The sequence below is a fragment of the Cydia strobilella genome, chromosome 2 (genome assembly GCF_947568885.1).
Source record: "Cydia strobilella chromosome 2, ilCydStro3.1, whole genome shotgun sequence".
NCBI lineage: Eukaryota > Metazoa > Arthropoda > Insecta > Lepidoptera > Tortricidae > Cydia > Cydia strobilella.
The window spans coordinates 21,381,806-21,396,264 of record NC_086042.1 but is presented as its reverse complement, the minus strand read 5'-3'; the positions used below and the strand labels follow the sequence as shown (position 1 = coordinate 21,396,264).

Genomic DNA, 14,459 nt, shown 5'->3' with positions numbered 1-14,459 from the left:
CGGCAAAAAAATCACGTTTGTTGTTTGGGAGCGTCATTTATTTATTTTATTTTAATGTTTCGTTCATATATTCAGATTTGTGTATGAAAATGTGAAACTATTATTTCTAAAATAAATTATTCGTCCCTAATTTATACCAAATTTGATCTCATAGCAACAGATAGGTAGAAATAGAGGCAAACTGGACCGCAGAAGCCGACTTTTCCCCTCCCTTTTTGGGGGGTAGCCAGGACTTAATCTCGTAGATAGTGCGTCAGATCAGCTTTGTATGAACCAAGGAATAAAAAATAGTGTTAAACGATCCCCTGAGGCCAAAGTGCATACTCACTTTACTTACTTCGCCTACTAAGAGGCAAATCGCGACTTTGTTATGGTTTATCGATCTTATCACATCACTAGATTATCGACATTCAATGTCGACTATTGCCCATCACTTTTCTGTCTGTGTACGTATTTAGAAACTTGACCCCGCCCCTAAAATTTGTGCGATAAGGACAACTGCAGCTAAGGCGAAAAATCCTGCGTGAAAATCTTAAAAATCGAGGTTTTGTACTCGACTGTTTCCTCCTCCAAAACTTAACCAATCGTAACCAAATTTGGAAATCTAAATGATTATGAAATTGTCTGTGTCGTACTGTTTTAATTTTTTGGCTAATTGATATCAGTTTTGAATACCACGCCTCTCATTGCGGCATAGTCAGTGAGGCCATTTTTGGCCATGTTTGAAGGGCTCTAGCACCTTAAAAAACAAAAATATCAAAAAAAGCAAAACATACCGACACAGATATTGACAATATTAATCTGTGTTGAAAAAATCATTCCTCTAGCTCAAAAACCACGGAGGAAACAGTCGAACGTTTGTATGGAGAAATGACCACTCCTGTTGGATCTTAACTCAAATATGACTAATGTCTAATATGTATAGTTAGTACCTGCAGATTGAGAATAACTCTCTCTTATGAAAGTATTGAAAACAAACATCGTCATCGGGCTAGCTGTGGCTGTGATAAATTAAATTAACCCAAATATTGTCCAAAACGTGTCGCATTTGACTGTTTCTATTTTAACTTCCTAAACTACGAACTTCATAAAACTCTTGGGCGATACAGTCAATATTTGTGTGTAAATAGTCACGTTTGTAGACCGGGCATTATGAGCCCCGGGTGTGACGGTTCCCTTTTACTAAACGCGCGAAGGCTGCAAGCTGCAACAGTCCCGACATGGTCCCCACGACATCTAAACCATCGCCTACTCGTTATAAATAAGCTACTAATAATGAATCTATAAAAAGTTTGTAATTGTAATTAAATCGTGGTATTTTATGTACATACAATAATAATACATAATTACTTATTTCATTTAAATAAAGAAATCTAAGCAGATTATATCGCGTATAATTATTATGTAAATTACTATCCTGCATTTCCTGCAATCTCGACGTCTGAAGACTTTTCTAGCAATCGTTAGTCACGGGTCTTGAAATATTTTAGACATTATAGATTACTATAATAGCTATTAACTTACGCGATGTAATGTTTTTAAATTGTTTTCATCACACTCGCTCAGTAAATGTGGAATTGCACGCAGGCTTAGCGGGAACTATAGAAAAAGCGTTTTCCCTAGGGAGTTAGGGGTCATCCATTAATTACATCACACGTTTAGGGGGAGGGAGGGGGTCAAGAAAATGTGACAAGGGGGAGTCACAAACTTTGTGACATCACCACAGAATAACTAATAGTACATCACTTTCTTCACTTACTAATATTGCTTTTATTAAAAATATTTTTATAATTAAAATAATGATACTTTATTTAAATTGCTGTTTTTGTTGAAGACGAAATTGCCCAATATTAGACGTCACACCAGGGGGGAAGGGGTTGCCAAATGTGACCAGGTGTGACAAGGAGGGGGGAGGGGTAAAAAAATCGTCAAATTCGTGTAATGTAATTAATGGATGACCCCTTATGAAGTTGCTATGGTGTTATAATTACCAGTTTTTTGTCTTTATACTTCATTTTTGTATCGCAAGTGTGATGAAAAACATTGTGTGTAACTCGGGGCGTAATAATATTGCAAACTCGAGTCTATAAATCGCTCCTGCAAGCCGTCGCGATTTAACTACGCCCTATGTTGCACAAACAATGTACTATTCATTTATGAGTGCTATCGCGGCAATCACGAAGGCAATCTATTTAATACATTTTTTTTATGATTAAAGTATTTAGATGTTTAAAAACCTGTATCTAAAGGGGTCCACTGACTATCAGTCCGCCGGACGATATCGGCCTGTCTGTTGTTCGGAACTGTCAAATTTTTGTTCTAACTGACAGGCCGATATCGTCCGGCGGACTGATAGTCAGTAGGCCCCTTAACAGTTGTGATCTTTGCTAAATATATTTTTTTTCCTTATTTTAGTACTTATGTATTTTTTTATTCGTAAGTTATGATGCGAATATTCACGAATTAATAAACTAGTGGATGTGAAATGACTCCTATTTAGTATGAAAACCAGTGTCGCTAAACTCACACATTCATAGCCACGTTAAAATACGTCACACACTTACAAAATTGCTCTGATTCGTAGCAACTTTCCATACCAAAAAGTTATTACCGGTGGACATTTCTCGAACGAATATCAACTGTAGGCTACATGAGTGACGGTTTAAATTATAATGTCAAAGCTATATGACATACGACTCTTTCATTATCTCATTCATCTCACAAAAGCTCGCTCAACGTTCACCTAATACAACTACTCAACACCAGATGGCGTTATTTTATATAATTTTAAAATCACTTACTTATTACAGGCGAGAAAAGGGCTAAAAAACCAGTATAAGTAAGGTCTAATTACGCATGGTTTGTTACGGATCTCACGGTCACGTTACACTGGTGTTTTCGAGACCTCTACACGCCTGCGAGTAGCTAACCGTTGGAACTTCTTTCCATTCGACGATATAGGGAGGGGACAGTGTAATCGGAGTGTTTTATCGATATTTGTGTGTTCAGTTAGGTATTGATATTTCATTACCGTATGTTTTAACACATTTAGATGATACTTTATTTATGATTATAATATAGGTAGTGATAATCGTGATTGTATGAAAAATAATATGTAGTACAGTACAACAAATATCTAACTAGAAATTTGTTTCTTATTAATTGACCAACTAGGTTGTTAATGTGAACATTAAATATATCTTAAAGTCAAACAGATAAAATCATAGTTCTTTAAAGGTCTATTAACTCGGTATTGCTGTTATTTTGTGATCACAAATCTGCAATTACTTACATAGGTAAGTATTCGTCTTTAACAATATATTTACTTGTAGCAGCATTTAAGGCCAATCTAGACGGGACAACCTGATTAAATTGTCAAATTAATTGTATGGTGTGAAAGCATACATGAAACTGGCTCATCGATCCCACTTGATTTGATTGTAAGATTGTGACCTATCAAATCAGGAAGGGGGGCGGCAAAATTCCAATATTTCACGCTAGTTTGCGTGGTACGGAACACTTTTTATTAATTAAGTGAGCCCGAATGTCACTAATAATTACTAAATTAGTAACTAAGTTTTAGGCGTGTGGACGCTAGATGAGATGTATGGCAATTTTATCCCCAGAAATCTTTCTCTAAGAAATGCTCCTAGCAAATGGTGCTATATTTTTGCGGAAACTAATTTTCTTGCCCAGTAGCATTGACCCATTTATTTTTAATATCGGCATCTTGTGGTAACCTACAATAATTAATAATAAAGAAATAGAAAATATAAAACGTTTATTCATGGCACATTGCATGCATTGTACGCATAAGTGCATTAAGTACCTAGTCTAATTATATTAACGATGAAAATATGATGGGTGTAAAAAACAAAAACGTATGTAAAGGAATACGAAGGTTTGAAAGGTTGCCATGAAATGACCCCGACTTAACTTAGTGCTTGATGACCAGAGCTGCCATATTTACTAAGACATTGATTATCCCAAAAAATAATTAGAAACGTGTCTAAAATAATAATTTATTACCGAACTACCAAACATCAAACTTGAAATATCGTAACTTTAACTTTATCGATATAAATATCGACATTGCGCAGCATCTGAGTAGCGAAGTTATTTGACATTTAGGATAGCGAATATTCCAGATAAACGTAAAGAATAGTGACAAAGGATTGTGAACTCTAAGTTCTAACTGACAAAATATAGATTTACTTAACGAACATTCGTAAATAATGCAATAGAAACAGATTTTTCGTATTTATCGGATTATATTTAAATAAATAACCACCGGTGATAGGAAATACCTCCACGTGAAAGATTTTTTAAACCGCTGTGATTTCTGCAGCTTAATACTGCACAATACGGCATTTTAAATTTAATTATCAATTTTTGTTAGACGAGCGTACGTACGACGTGAATGTCATTCGAGCATGAAGTTTACACAACAACTGAGCATAGTCTGTGCATAAAGTGAGTCGGTCGCTACTAACTGTCGGATAGACGGGAACGCCCACTTGCCATCTCCATCCTACTCCGTGCGAATATTAAACATTACGATCTCTTGTTACAGTATTGGATCAAGCAGACACTCGGCCGGTGAAGCTGAGCGCCGTAGAGCAGTCACAGAACAGGCAGCAGACCACCATAGAGTTCATCGCTGAGGACGAAGAGGTAACCCTAACCCACCAATCAAAACATTCGGATCACGCGTCTAAAACAAAGTGTGCGTCGAAACCACAAATACCACTTTTTTTCTCAATCACGTACCGCTTGAAGCATTTTGATTAGGTAAAAGCGCGCATCTAATCCTCCGAGGCGACCTTGGTGTTGCGTCGCACCGAACAAATGGAATTGTGCAAACCTGCAAGCACGTCGGCCCTGGGCTTGCACCAACTGTTGAAGTCGAATCACTTGAATGTGCTGTCCACTTCACCACATATCGCCTTTTCTCAAAACAAAGAAGGATAGAGCAAAAATTAGCGGCCTTGTGAAATTGGGAGAGCACTCCTGACCGCTATTATTCCTATGTATTATTTCGGTTTGCACGCGAGTCTCGCTCAGGCGAACCAGAAAACAGAACTGTTGAGTAAACTGGTAATCGGATAGTGCATTTATTTATTAGCTGTGTGCATGACAGTTGCCCCGTCCTGGCGGCTATAGGATATATTTGCTATTTTTTTTTATACTGTAAACCGTGTCACCGTAGCCTATGGACGCCTGCATCTCCAGAGGTGTTACATGCACGTTGCCGACCCTAACACCCCGCACCCTCGTTGAGCTCTGGCAACCTTACTCACCGGCAGGAACACATCACTATGAGTAGGGTCTAGTGTTATTTGGCTGCGGTTTTCTGTAAGGTGGAGGTCCTTCGACAGTTGGGGTCTGCTCTAGATCTGGAATGACATCCGCTGTATATATAATTTCACAAAAGTTCCCATTACTCCCTCGTCGTCTAGAGTTGTCATCGCTTTTAATGTCACACAGAGACAATCCTGGTTTTCCTGGGCGTTCGACTTGCCGGTTGCTAAGTGATTGAAATACTTTTTGCATCAGCATGCCCGCCTCGCATAGTTTAATAAAGACGTCACTTTCTACCAGTGTCGGCGCATGCTGAGCGAAATGAAATTGCTTAAGTTACGATTACGACACAGCAGTGCCGATTATCGAAACGATTTCGTTTTCGAATTTCCGATTCCCTCTCGATATGTGCGGACTCGCATGGACAAAATCAATTTAGCGATTAGAGACAGTGCTTTCGCCGCACAACGTCACGTATAAGTACTATGCCTTATGGGAAACGGTCGAAGAGATAGTTCAGATCCGGAAACCCCTACCAAATTTTAGTATGCTGTTGGGCATGGGTCTACTGGGGCGGGTTACTGGGTCTCCAAAACTGCCGGGAGACAGCGGCGCCGGCCATCTACTTCAGCGGAATGACGTCATCAAAATGACTCCCGCCTCGTTGCGAATATTGCATTTTGCACCCAAACTATGCATTGCACATACACATATACAGAAGTCAGTGTCCTCTCCCAGACACTAGAAATAGACAGAATTTGCTGTCTACGTGTGATGTATTGTTTACATGGAACTACTGAACTGATTTTGATAAATGAGGCGTCAATTCATTCGCCTTTGTAGCCCAGGTGCACAAAACTTAAACTTTAACCGACTTTCAAAGGAGGAGATTAGGTACGAAAAGAAACCGTTGTTTTGCTTATTTATCAAACAAATTCAATTTATAAAGTATAATTCCACTCCAAAATATCGTTTTCATGTGTTTGATATATGTAATGTTCTTTCATTTAATACCCGATAATTAGGACTATTCTTTTTAATAACAAAACTTCCGTGAGACACAGACATATTAAATATATTAATAACGGACGGTACGGAGTGAAACATGTCGAGCGTTTTAGACTTAAAACACGTGAGTGACCCGTTATTAATATATTTAATAGGACTATTCTTTGCATAATATGAGCGCATTAAGGTAGAATTGTTGGCGCGCTTTAGTTTTTTTTAGTACAACTTCTACAGTTTTTGTCGGAAATTAAAAATTTAAGCTATGACGTATAGTTTAATAACTGGTTTCTTTTATATTAGACGCAACATTGTTATAACGTTTTTAGTTGAGCTATAAAATATATGTACACGAACTTTTCTCAAAAAAAGTGGTTTTTCTTTGTTTGTAGCTTCTAAAATATACATTGTTTTTATAATTAATGTATTAACGAATCATAATATATTTAATAACCTTTCGTTTGATATAGCACACGTGTATGTATGACTCATGGTATAGTTATAATTTAGATTTTGCAAATTTCGGTAGTGGTCACATATATGACGCCATTATTTGTCACTCGGGCACTATAGAGATTGTCTCCCAGCAGTTTTATGATACTTTTTATATTGCTAATAACATACTAGAAGCTTATACAGATTATCCTGAAAATGACCAATTTCGAGTTTGTTCTAGAAAATACCTACTACATTTTGATGCATAATTTCCACATTTTTGGTCTGATTTTGATTTTGTTGGTATCAGTGTATGGCTTGAGACTTGAGACATCATCTTTAATGTTGTAGTACATTGCTTTAACGTCCGACTTTTGATTTGGTTATAAAATAATCGAATATTTTTTACATCATTTTGATTTCTTTGTAAATTGCTCTTAAACTATTGTATATTTTGGTCCATTGTCCATAGTGTTGAAATAAAATATAGAATATTTAAATGGCTTTTATTTGATACCCCACACGTGTATGTGCAATGCATAGTTTCGGTGCAATATGCAATATTCGCACCGAGGCGGGAGGCATTTTGATGACGTCATTCCGCTGAAGTAGATGGCCGGCGCCGCTGTCTCCCGGCAGTTTTGGAGACCCAGTACCATGCCCAGCAACATACTAAAAGTTGAAAGCGGTTTCAGGATCTGAACTATATTCCCATAAGGCAGTGCACTAGTAGAGTAAAATGTCACGACAAAGTTACTAGTTTTACTACTATAATAATAAGCTGTTGACAATTGTTTTCATTGCTTTGATTAGTAATTAATACTATGTTTATACTATTTGCTTTGCGGTGCGACCAATATCGTATAAATACTATTTACTCATTCTCTTTCTCCGCGGAATCTGCGATTATTTATACAATATGTCTAGTAAAATAACAACAACACACAATTTCTTCTTTTGTGCTGTTCGAATACGTCTTTAAATAGCATGAAATATGTAGTATATTGATGTTTCACAAGAACATTACTAAAGCTATAATATGTGACGTTTTCAATCAATAGGTTGTCACCTACCATAAGGACGAAAATTTCTTGTATCTTTATACGAAAAACCTGCCAGAGAGTCCTTATGGCAAGCGACAATGTTGGTACCTTTTGCTTGTAAACGACACATATAATCATTCATTACTAACATTACTAAATGTGACGTTTTCCACCAAAAGGTCACTTGTCGATAAGGTTGATTTCAAATTGAAGCTATATGGAAATACCGCCTTATTGACAACCGACAATAAGTACCCTTTTAGATGAAAATGGCACAAATATGAAAGACAAGTTACGCAACAAGTACCTATAAGTAAGTAATAAGTACTTGACCTTAGACTAAATGAGTGGGATTTAGAAATCTGAGTAATATCAAAAGCTGAGGATTCTAGAAAGTTAAGACTGTATTTACCAACACTGTAACAAAACGGAGATGTATGACGTCACGTATGTTACCGCATCGTAAACTTGGGCCTGATGACACTCACGACCATGGGTACACCCACAATACCCACATTAAGAATTCGGCACGGCACAAAAACACTTCAAGACAAGGTCTACAGTCTACAGAGATCAAATACTAATCGTCATTGCTAAGTCCTTGCTTTTGTTCAATGCTAATTTGCTATTCTGCCAAAAAGTGAAATAGGTGTAGTCGGCTGCGTAAATAATTAGCAATGGGAAAAACCGGACAAGTGCGAGTCGTACTCGCCCACCAAGGGTTCCGTACTTTTCAGTATTTGTTGTTATAGTGGCAACAGAAATACATCATTTGTGAAAATTTCAGCTGTCTATTAGCTATCACGGTTCATGAGATACAGCCTGGTGACAGACAGACGGACAGACAGACAGACGGACAGTGGAGTCTTAGTAATAGGGTCTCGTTCTTACCCTTTGGGTACAGAACCCTAAAAATGGCATTACAGTCACTGCCACAGTCCAGAGAATTAGAAGGGTACCTCAAAAGAAAAAAAAAACGGAACCTCCTATAATCACTCGTACGTCTGTCTGTCCGTCTGTCACAGCTCACAGCCTCTTTGTTCCGAAACTACTGGACCAATTAAGTTGAAATTTGGCACACTTATGTAAGTCTGTGATGTGACCCAAAGACGGACATGTAAAACATCAACAAATATTTTTTTTAAATAGAGGCAACTTTTGGGGGGTAAATGAGAAAATTACAAAACAAAGTTTTGCAAACTATATCAAATGAAAGGGCTTAATGTGAGAATCTCAAATAATTCTTTTTTTATAATTTTAAGATAAACAGTTTAGAAGTTAATATTCAAGAAAATATGCAAAAAATGGCCATTCCTCCCCTTCATTATCTCCAAAACTAGGTAATGGATCTAAAATTTTGAAAAAAATACACAAATAGTTCTTTACCTAAATATGTCAGGAAAACTTATTAGAAATATACAGTCAAGCGTTAGTCGGTCTTAGGAACAAAAATGCGGTTAGGCTGTTTTAGGGACACCAGCCGCAATGGTTTACGTGAAACGTGGTGTTGTTATTGTGTGATGTACGGAACCCTTAAAACGCGAGTCCGACTCGCACTTGTCCGGTTTTTATAGTTTAGTATTTAGTACCGCTGGTATCACATAAAGCCTATTGAGCTGCAGAGTAAGGCATAATAGAAATAGACATAATGCCATGGTGACACAGTACACTGACAGTTCATAAACCTTAGATATTGCTACTTACGAGATACGTTCAAGCAATGGTAAGTTGAATATACATAAAGCTATAAAAATTGTTTTCCTGATTATTTTTCACACTGCACCCACATTCGAGAATTTCTGTTTTGTCCTATGGTTGACTGGTAGAGAATGCCTTGAGGCATTAAGTTCGCCATTTGTACGTATTTTAATTGTGCAATAAAGTTAAAAATAAATAAATAAATAGCTGATTCATACATAATAAGAAATACGCAAGACCGTAAGTACATACTCGTAGTATGTAATGTTAGTACTACAACTACAAACAGTCGACAAGCTCGAAAACTTCTCAGCTCATTCCATCGTCAATAGCACTACATTACGATACATGTGCGATAAATAGGAAATTCGCAAGCGAATTGCCTATTCCCACATATATCGTAACGTTTTACAGTACATATTTAAATTTTCGAAATAGTTGCGTAATGTGCTAATTATAGCGCACTAGTGTGGTAAAGTAGCACCATAAGTACTGTAAACAAGTGCGAGTCGGACTCGCCCATCGCCCACCGAGGGTGTGTCGACTGTTTAGTATTTGTTGTTATAGTGGCAACAGAAATACATCATCTGTGAAAATTTCAACTAGCTATCACGGTTCATGAGATACAGCCTGGTGACAGACAGACGGACAGTGGAGTCTTAGTAATAGGGTCCAGTTTTTACCCTTTGGGTACGGAACCCTAAAAAGTTACCGTAATATGTGCCAGTCCTATTACAACTACTAACTCGTAAGTCTACTTGTAATAAAACATGTCAGCCTACACAAATGGTGCTTGGAAGTAAGTCGTATTTTAAGAAGACAGTTTTTTCGTGTTGACAATGATAAGCCAAGAAAAGCCCCGTTAATCAGACCGTGCACTCACGCGAGCGTGAAAGAATCGCATTCTTGTAAGTACTAATGTAACATGACCTCCAGATCTGCAACTACTAATATGCATAATAAGAAAGAGCTCTTATACTGGTTCCAATAAGCCAACTCGTCTGCTAGGTGGACAATTAGAGTAACAACCTAGACTACCTAGAGGCTAAAGGCAGCCTGTGTTCCGCGACGCTCGCGCTCGCGTCGCTTATTGCACTCGTAATGCTCGGTGAACTAAATCAAGGGCGCGGGCGTAATTTCTTATGTTTTTGATTATTGTCATGACATGGCTAATCAGTAAGATTTAAGTAGACTCTATTTGATAAAACTAGAATTGATTTGACATTGCATTTTTTGTTTTCACAATAGGTCTTGCTATGTTGTTAAGCTACTCGTAGGTCTAGTAATGCTTTTTTCATTTAAAATATATTCAAGGGGCTAAAATTAACAAAACGGACGGGATATCATTAATAGTTCTGTTAATGTAATTTCTGTGATAATCATATTAAGATTATTTTAATGGTTTAGATTATGTTATGTAAAGGAATGTTTAAATTGGTATCACAGAAAAAAAGAGAATAAAAGTAAGAGTAATTTATAAAGAGCTTTTGGTTTGATAGGTAACTGTTTGATCTGTATTTTTGTAAGAGCACCATAATATAGGCTAAAGGTCAAACACTAGTGGGACGTTACTAAAGCTGGCCATACACGCTAGGGTACGCCTGCGCAGTTTTACCTTTTTACAGTTCAGCAGGAGCGTCTGTGGCATTCGACCGTGCAGTTTTCTACGACTACACAGTTGATCTGCGCAAATATGAAAATAGATATTTTTAACCTGCGGGCTCTTGAACTGTACAGGTAAAACTGAGCGTGTGTGGCGTTCGCCTGCGCAGGCCTCAGTTGATCGCGGAGATCGTAGATCGCGGGTAGATTGCGATTGCATAAAAATGCCTCGTATAAAGCGGAATGTAACGCTAGTTGAGTTAATTGAATTTTATAAATCAGAGCCCTGCCTCTGGCGTATTAAAAGTGCAGAGTACCACGATATAAATAAAAAACCGACTAGGTGCATGTCGGGCCATGTTCTGTGTAGGGTTCCGTAGTTACCTTACCGTCACAATTGGCTAAACTGGAGCTATTAGTATAGAAGATTGTTAACGAAGGGATGAAATTTGGCTTGGTGCCTTTCACCCGACTTAAACAATGTACTTTTCATATCGAATACAATTAAGGAAACCAAAAACACAAGGCAAATTTGCAAAGTAATAAAACTTTCAATCTTACTTTCAATCGGAGACTTAGAATGTCGTAAAAATAACATACTTTAACTTGTATTTCGGTGTACATTTCTAGTTGTTTTGTACATTTAGAGATGTTCTCACTCTTTGCTCATATAGGATTTGTTTTTTTTTTATATTGTTATTTTGACATATTCCATACTGTAATATTCACATACTGTGCAATGGTATCATAGCGTGTACTGTGTAACATATTAGTATATTCAGTTTCTATTTGCGAGAATATTAACTTTACTTAAAAAAAATGTTTGTTAAAAGACGTTAATAGTGCTGCGTTAATATCAAGCACAGCTGACGACGGTGCCATGTCTAATACACAACTGAGAGTTTGTGCAGGTTTACCGCTGCCGTGTGTGTGCTCCACCCAGTTAGGGTTTACCTGTGCAGTTTAACTGTACTGCTTAAAATATTAAGGACAGCATTACGAATATCCGTGTGGCATGACAGAGTTGAACCAGAAAAGAGAGAAAAGGTCGCGCGTCGTAAATATTGTCGTTTGCGTACGTATTCGAACTTTAATTCTGATTTTACAAATGTACCTACGTAAATAAAGTATTCATACGATAAAGGTTATTTTAAACAACGTCGTTCCATGCGTCTGGTTAGTTTCACAACTCGACTGGGTTGCCAGCGTGTTGTAACTGTCGTTACTGGCAACCAGTTGCCTTTCCCCGTATTCGGCATTGGAAGGTGGTGTAGAAGGTGTAAATCTATATTTATGTTAATTACAGGTTTTGGCTTCTGTTTGTGAGAATCCGCTACGACAATTTTTTCTCCTTATTTTCTATTAAATGGTGCATTAAAAATGTTAAAAAAAGCGTTATGTAGCCTACCGGTAATGACGTGCGACTTTCAACCCGGAGGTCGCTGGACTCGCTGGTTCAAACCCCCCCGGCTCCTACCAACGAGTTTTAAATTGATAGCAGCCTCAAGCGTTCGCGGACGAGTTTCAAAAAGTTTGGTCGATGTACCAATTGGATTTCTTAATCATGTGATTTTTAGTTACTAAAAGAGCCTTAAGAAGTAATTAAAAATCTCAGGTTGGGTAGATACATTTCATGGCAGGAAACTCGTATCCGGGCCGGCAATGGCGTCGTGACCGGGTTTTCTTTACCGCTCCGTTTTCAGTCTCGCGAGTCTCTCGACACCGTTACCCCCGCGCGTCACGCGCGTGCTCGTTGCTCTTTGAACTTTATTGTTCTCAGCACTTGGCAAAAACTCTAGGTATCTATAATGTGTCACTTTTTAATTTTGCCACTTTTCCATATTTTTACTAGCTGGCCCATTTGTGGGTCTATATTGGGTCGCATAATAATTGATTGTCCTAATGTAATGTTACGCATAAAACTCATTTCGCATAATTGTTATTGTGCTAAAACTATTTACATTTCTGAAAAATTATAAAAGAAACCTAACCTAACCTACCCTATTCTACACAACCTATGCAAAACATTTTCGAAAATACTACTTTCTGTTTCAGCTGGAGAAAAATTATGCGAAAAGAGTTTTATGCGTAACATTACCTTAGGACAATCAATTATTATGCGACGAGCTATGTAGCTGTTTAGCGTGCGGAAAGTTGGTTTTCGCTAACTAGTGCTTTGTACTTTTCCAGCTTTTTAAATATATTGTTGACCGTAGTAGGTTCCAGCGCACAGGGGGAGGGGCCACAACCGCCAATTAAAAAAACCGGCCAAGTGCGAGTCGGACTTGCGCACCGAGGGTTCCGTACTTTTTAGTATTTGTTGTTATAGCGGCAACAGAAATACATCATCTGTGAAAATTTCAACTGTCTGGCTATCACGGATCATGAGATACAGCCTGGTGACAGACAGACGGACAGCGGAGTCTTAGTAATAGGCAGTGTTGGCCGTAATTGTTAATTTTAATTAACCATTGATCAATTTTATTAACCATTAGTTCCGCCATTAACCAATTGCATTAAAGTTAATTCGGATTAAAGTTAATTCGGATTAAATTTTTGAGACGTTAATGGCCATTGAAGTTAATTCGGATTAACTTTAATTCGGATTAACTTCAATGGGCATGAAAGTCAAATAATTATTCCGAATTACTCTCAATTTGGATTAACGTCTAATAAAATTACATTCGTGATATTTTAAAATGAGAGAGCAAAATGACCCTGACTGAACCCTGGCAGTAGTAGCAGTACCTACCTACTACCTAGTAGAATTCTGGTTTGGTGCAGACATACGCGGTTTTGGTCATTTAAATCGTCTTGATGAGCACTTCGGAGAGCCGTACCCATGATAGAGCTGATGCTGAACCCTGGCAGTACCTAATGGATCTAAGGTTTGGTGCAACATAGGCACAGGCTGTTTTAGTCATCCGACTCGTCTTGATGAGCACTTCGGAGAGCCATACCCATGATAGAGCTGATGCTGAACCCTGGCAGTACCTAATGGATCTAAGGTTTGGTGCAACATAGGCACAGGCTGTTTTAGTCATCCGACTCGTCTTGATGAGCACTTCGGAGAGCCATACCCATGATAGAGCTGATGCTGAACCCTGGCAGTACCTAATGGATCTAAGGTTTGGTGCAACATAGGCACACGCTGTTTTAGTCATCCGACTCGTCTTGATGAGCACTTATGAGAGCAGTACCCATAATGGAGCTGATGCTGAACCCTGGCAGTACCTAGCGGAACTAAGGTTTGGTGCAACGTAGGCACACGCTGTTTTAGTCATCCGACTCGTCTTGATGAGCACTTAGGAGAGCAGTACCCATGATAGAGCTGATGCTGAACCCTGGCAGTACCTAGTGGATCTAAGGTTTGGT

At 38.1% G+C, this 14,459-nt stretch overlaps 1 protein-coding gene across 1 annotated transcript in view; it reads left to right on the top strand.

Annotated features, from left to right (window-relative positions):
• LOC134753979 (E3 ubiquitin-protein ligase RNF19B-like) overlaps positions 1-14,459 on the top strand; it is a 69,775-nt gene that overhangs the window by 29,851 nt on the left and 25,465 nt on the right. The window contains exon 2 of the mRNA XM_063690026.1: positions 4,574-4,674. Within this exon, the coding sequence (XP_063546096.1) occupies positions 4,574-4,674 (101 nt within the window). The remainder of the gene's footprint in view (positions 1-4,573; positions 4,675-14,459) is intronic.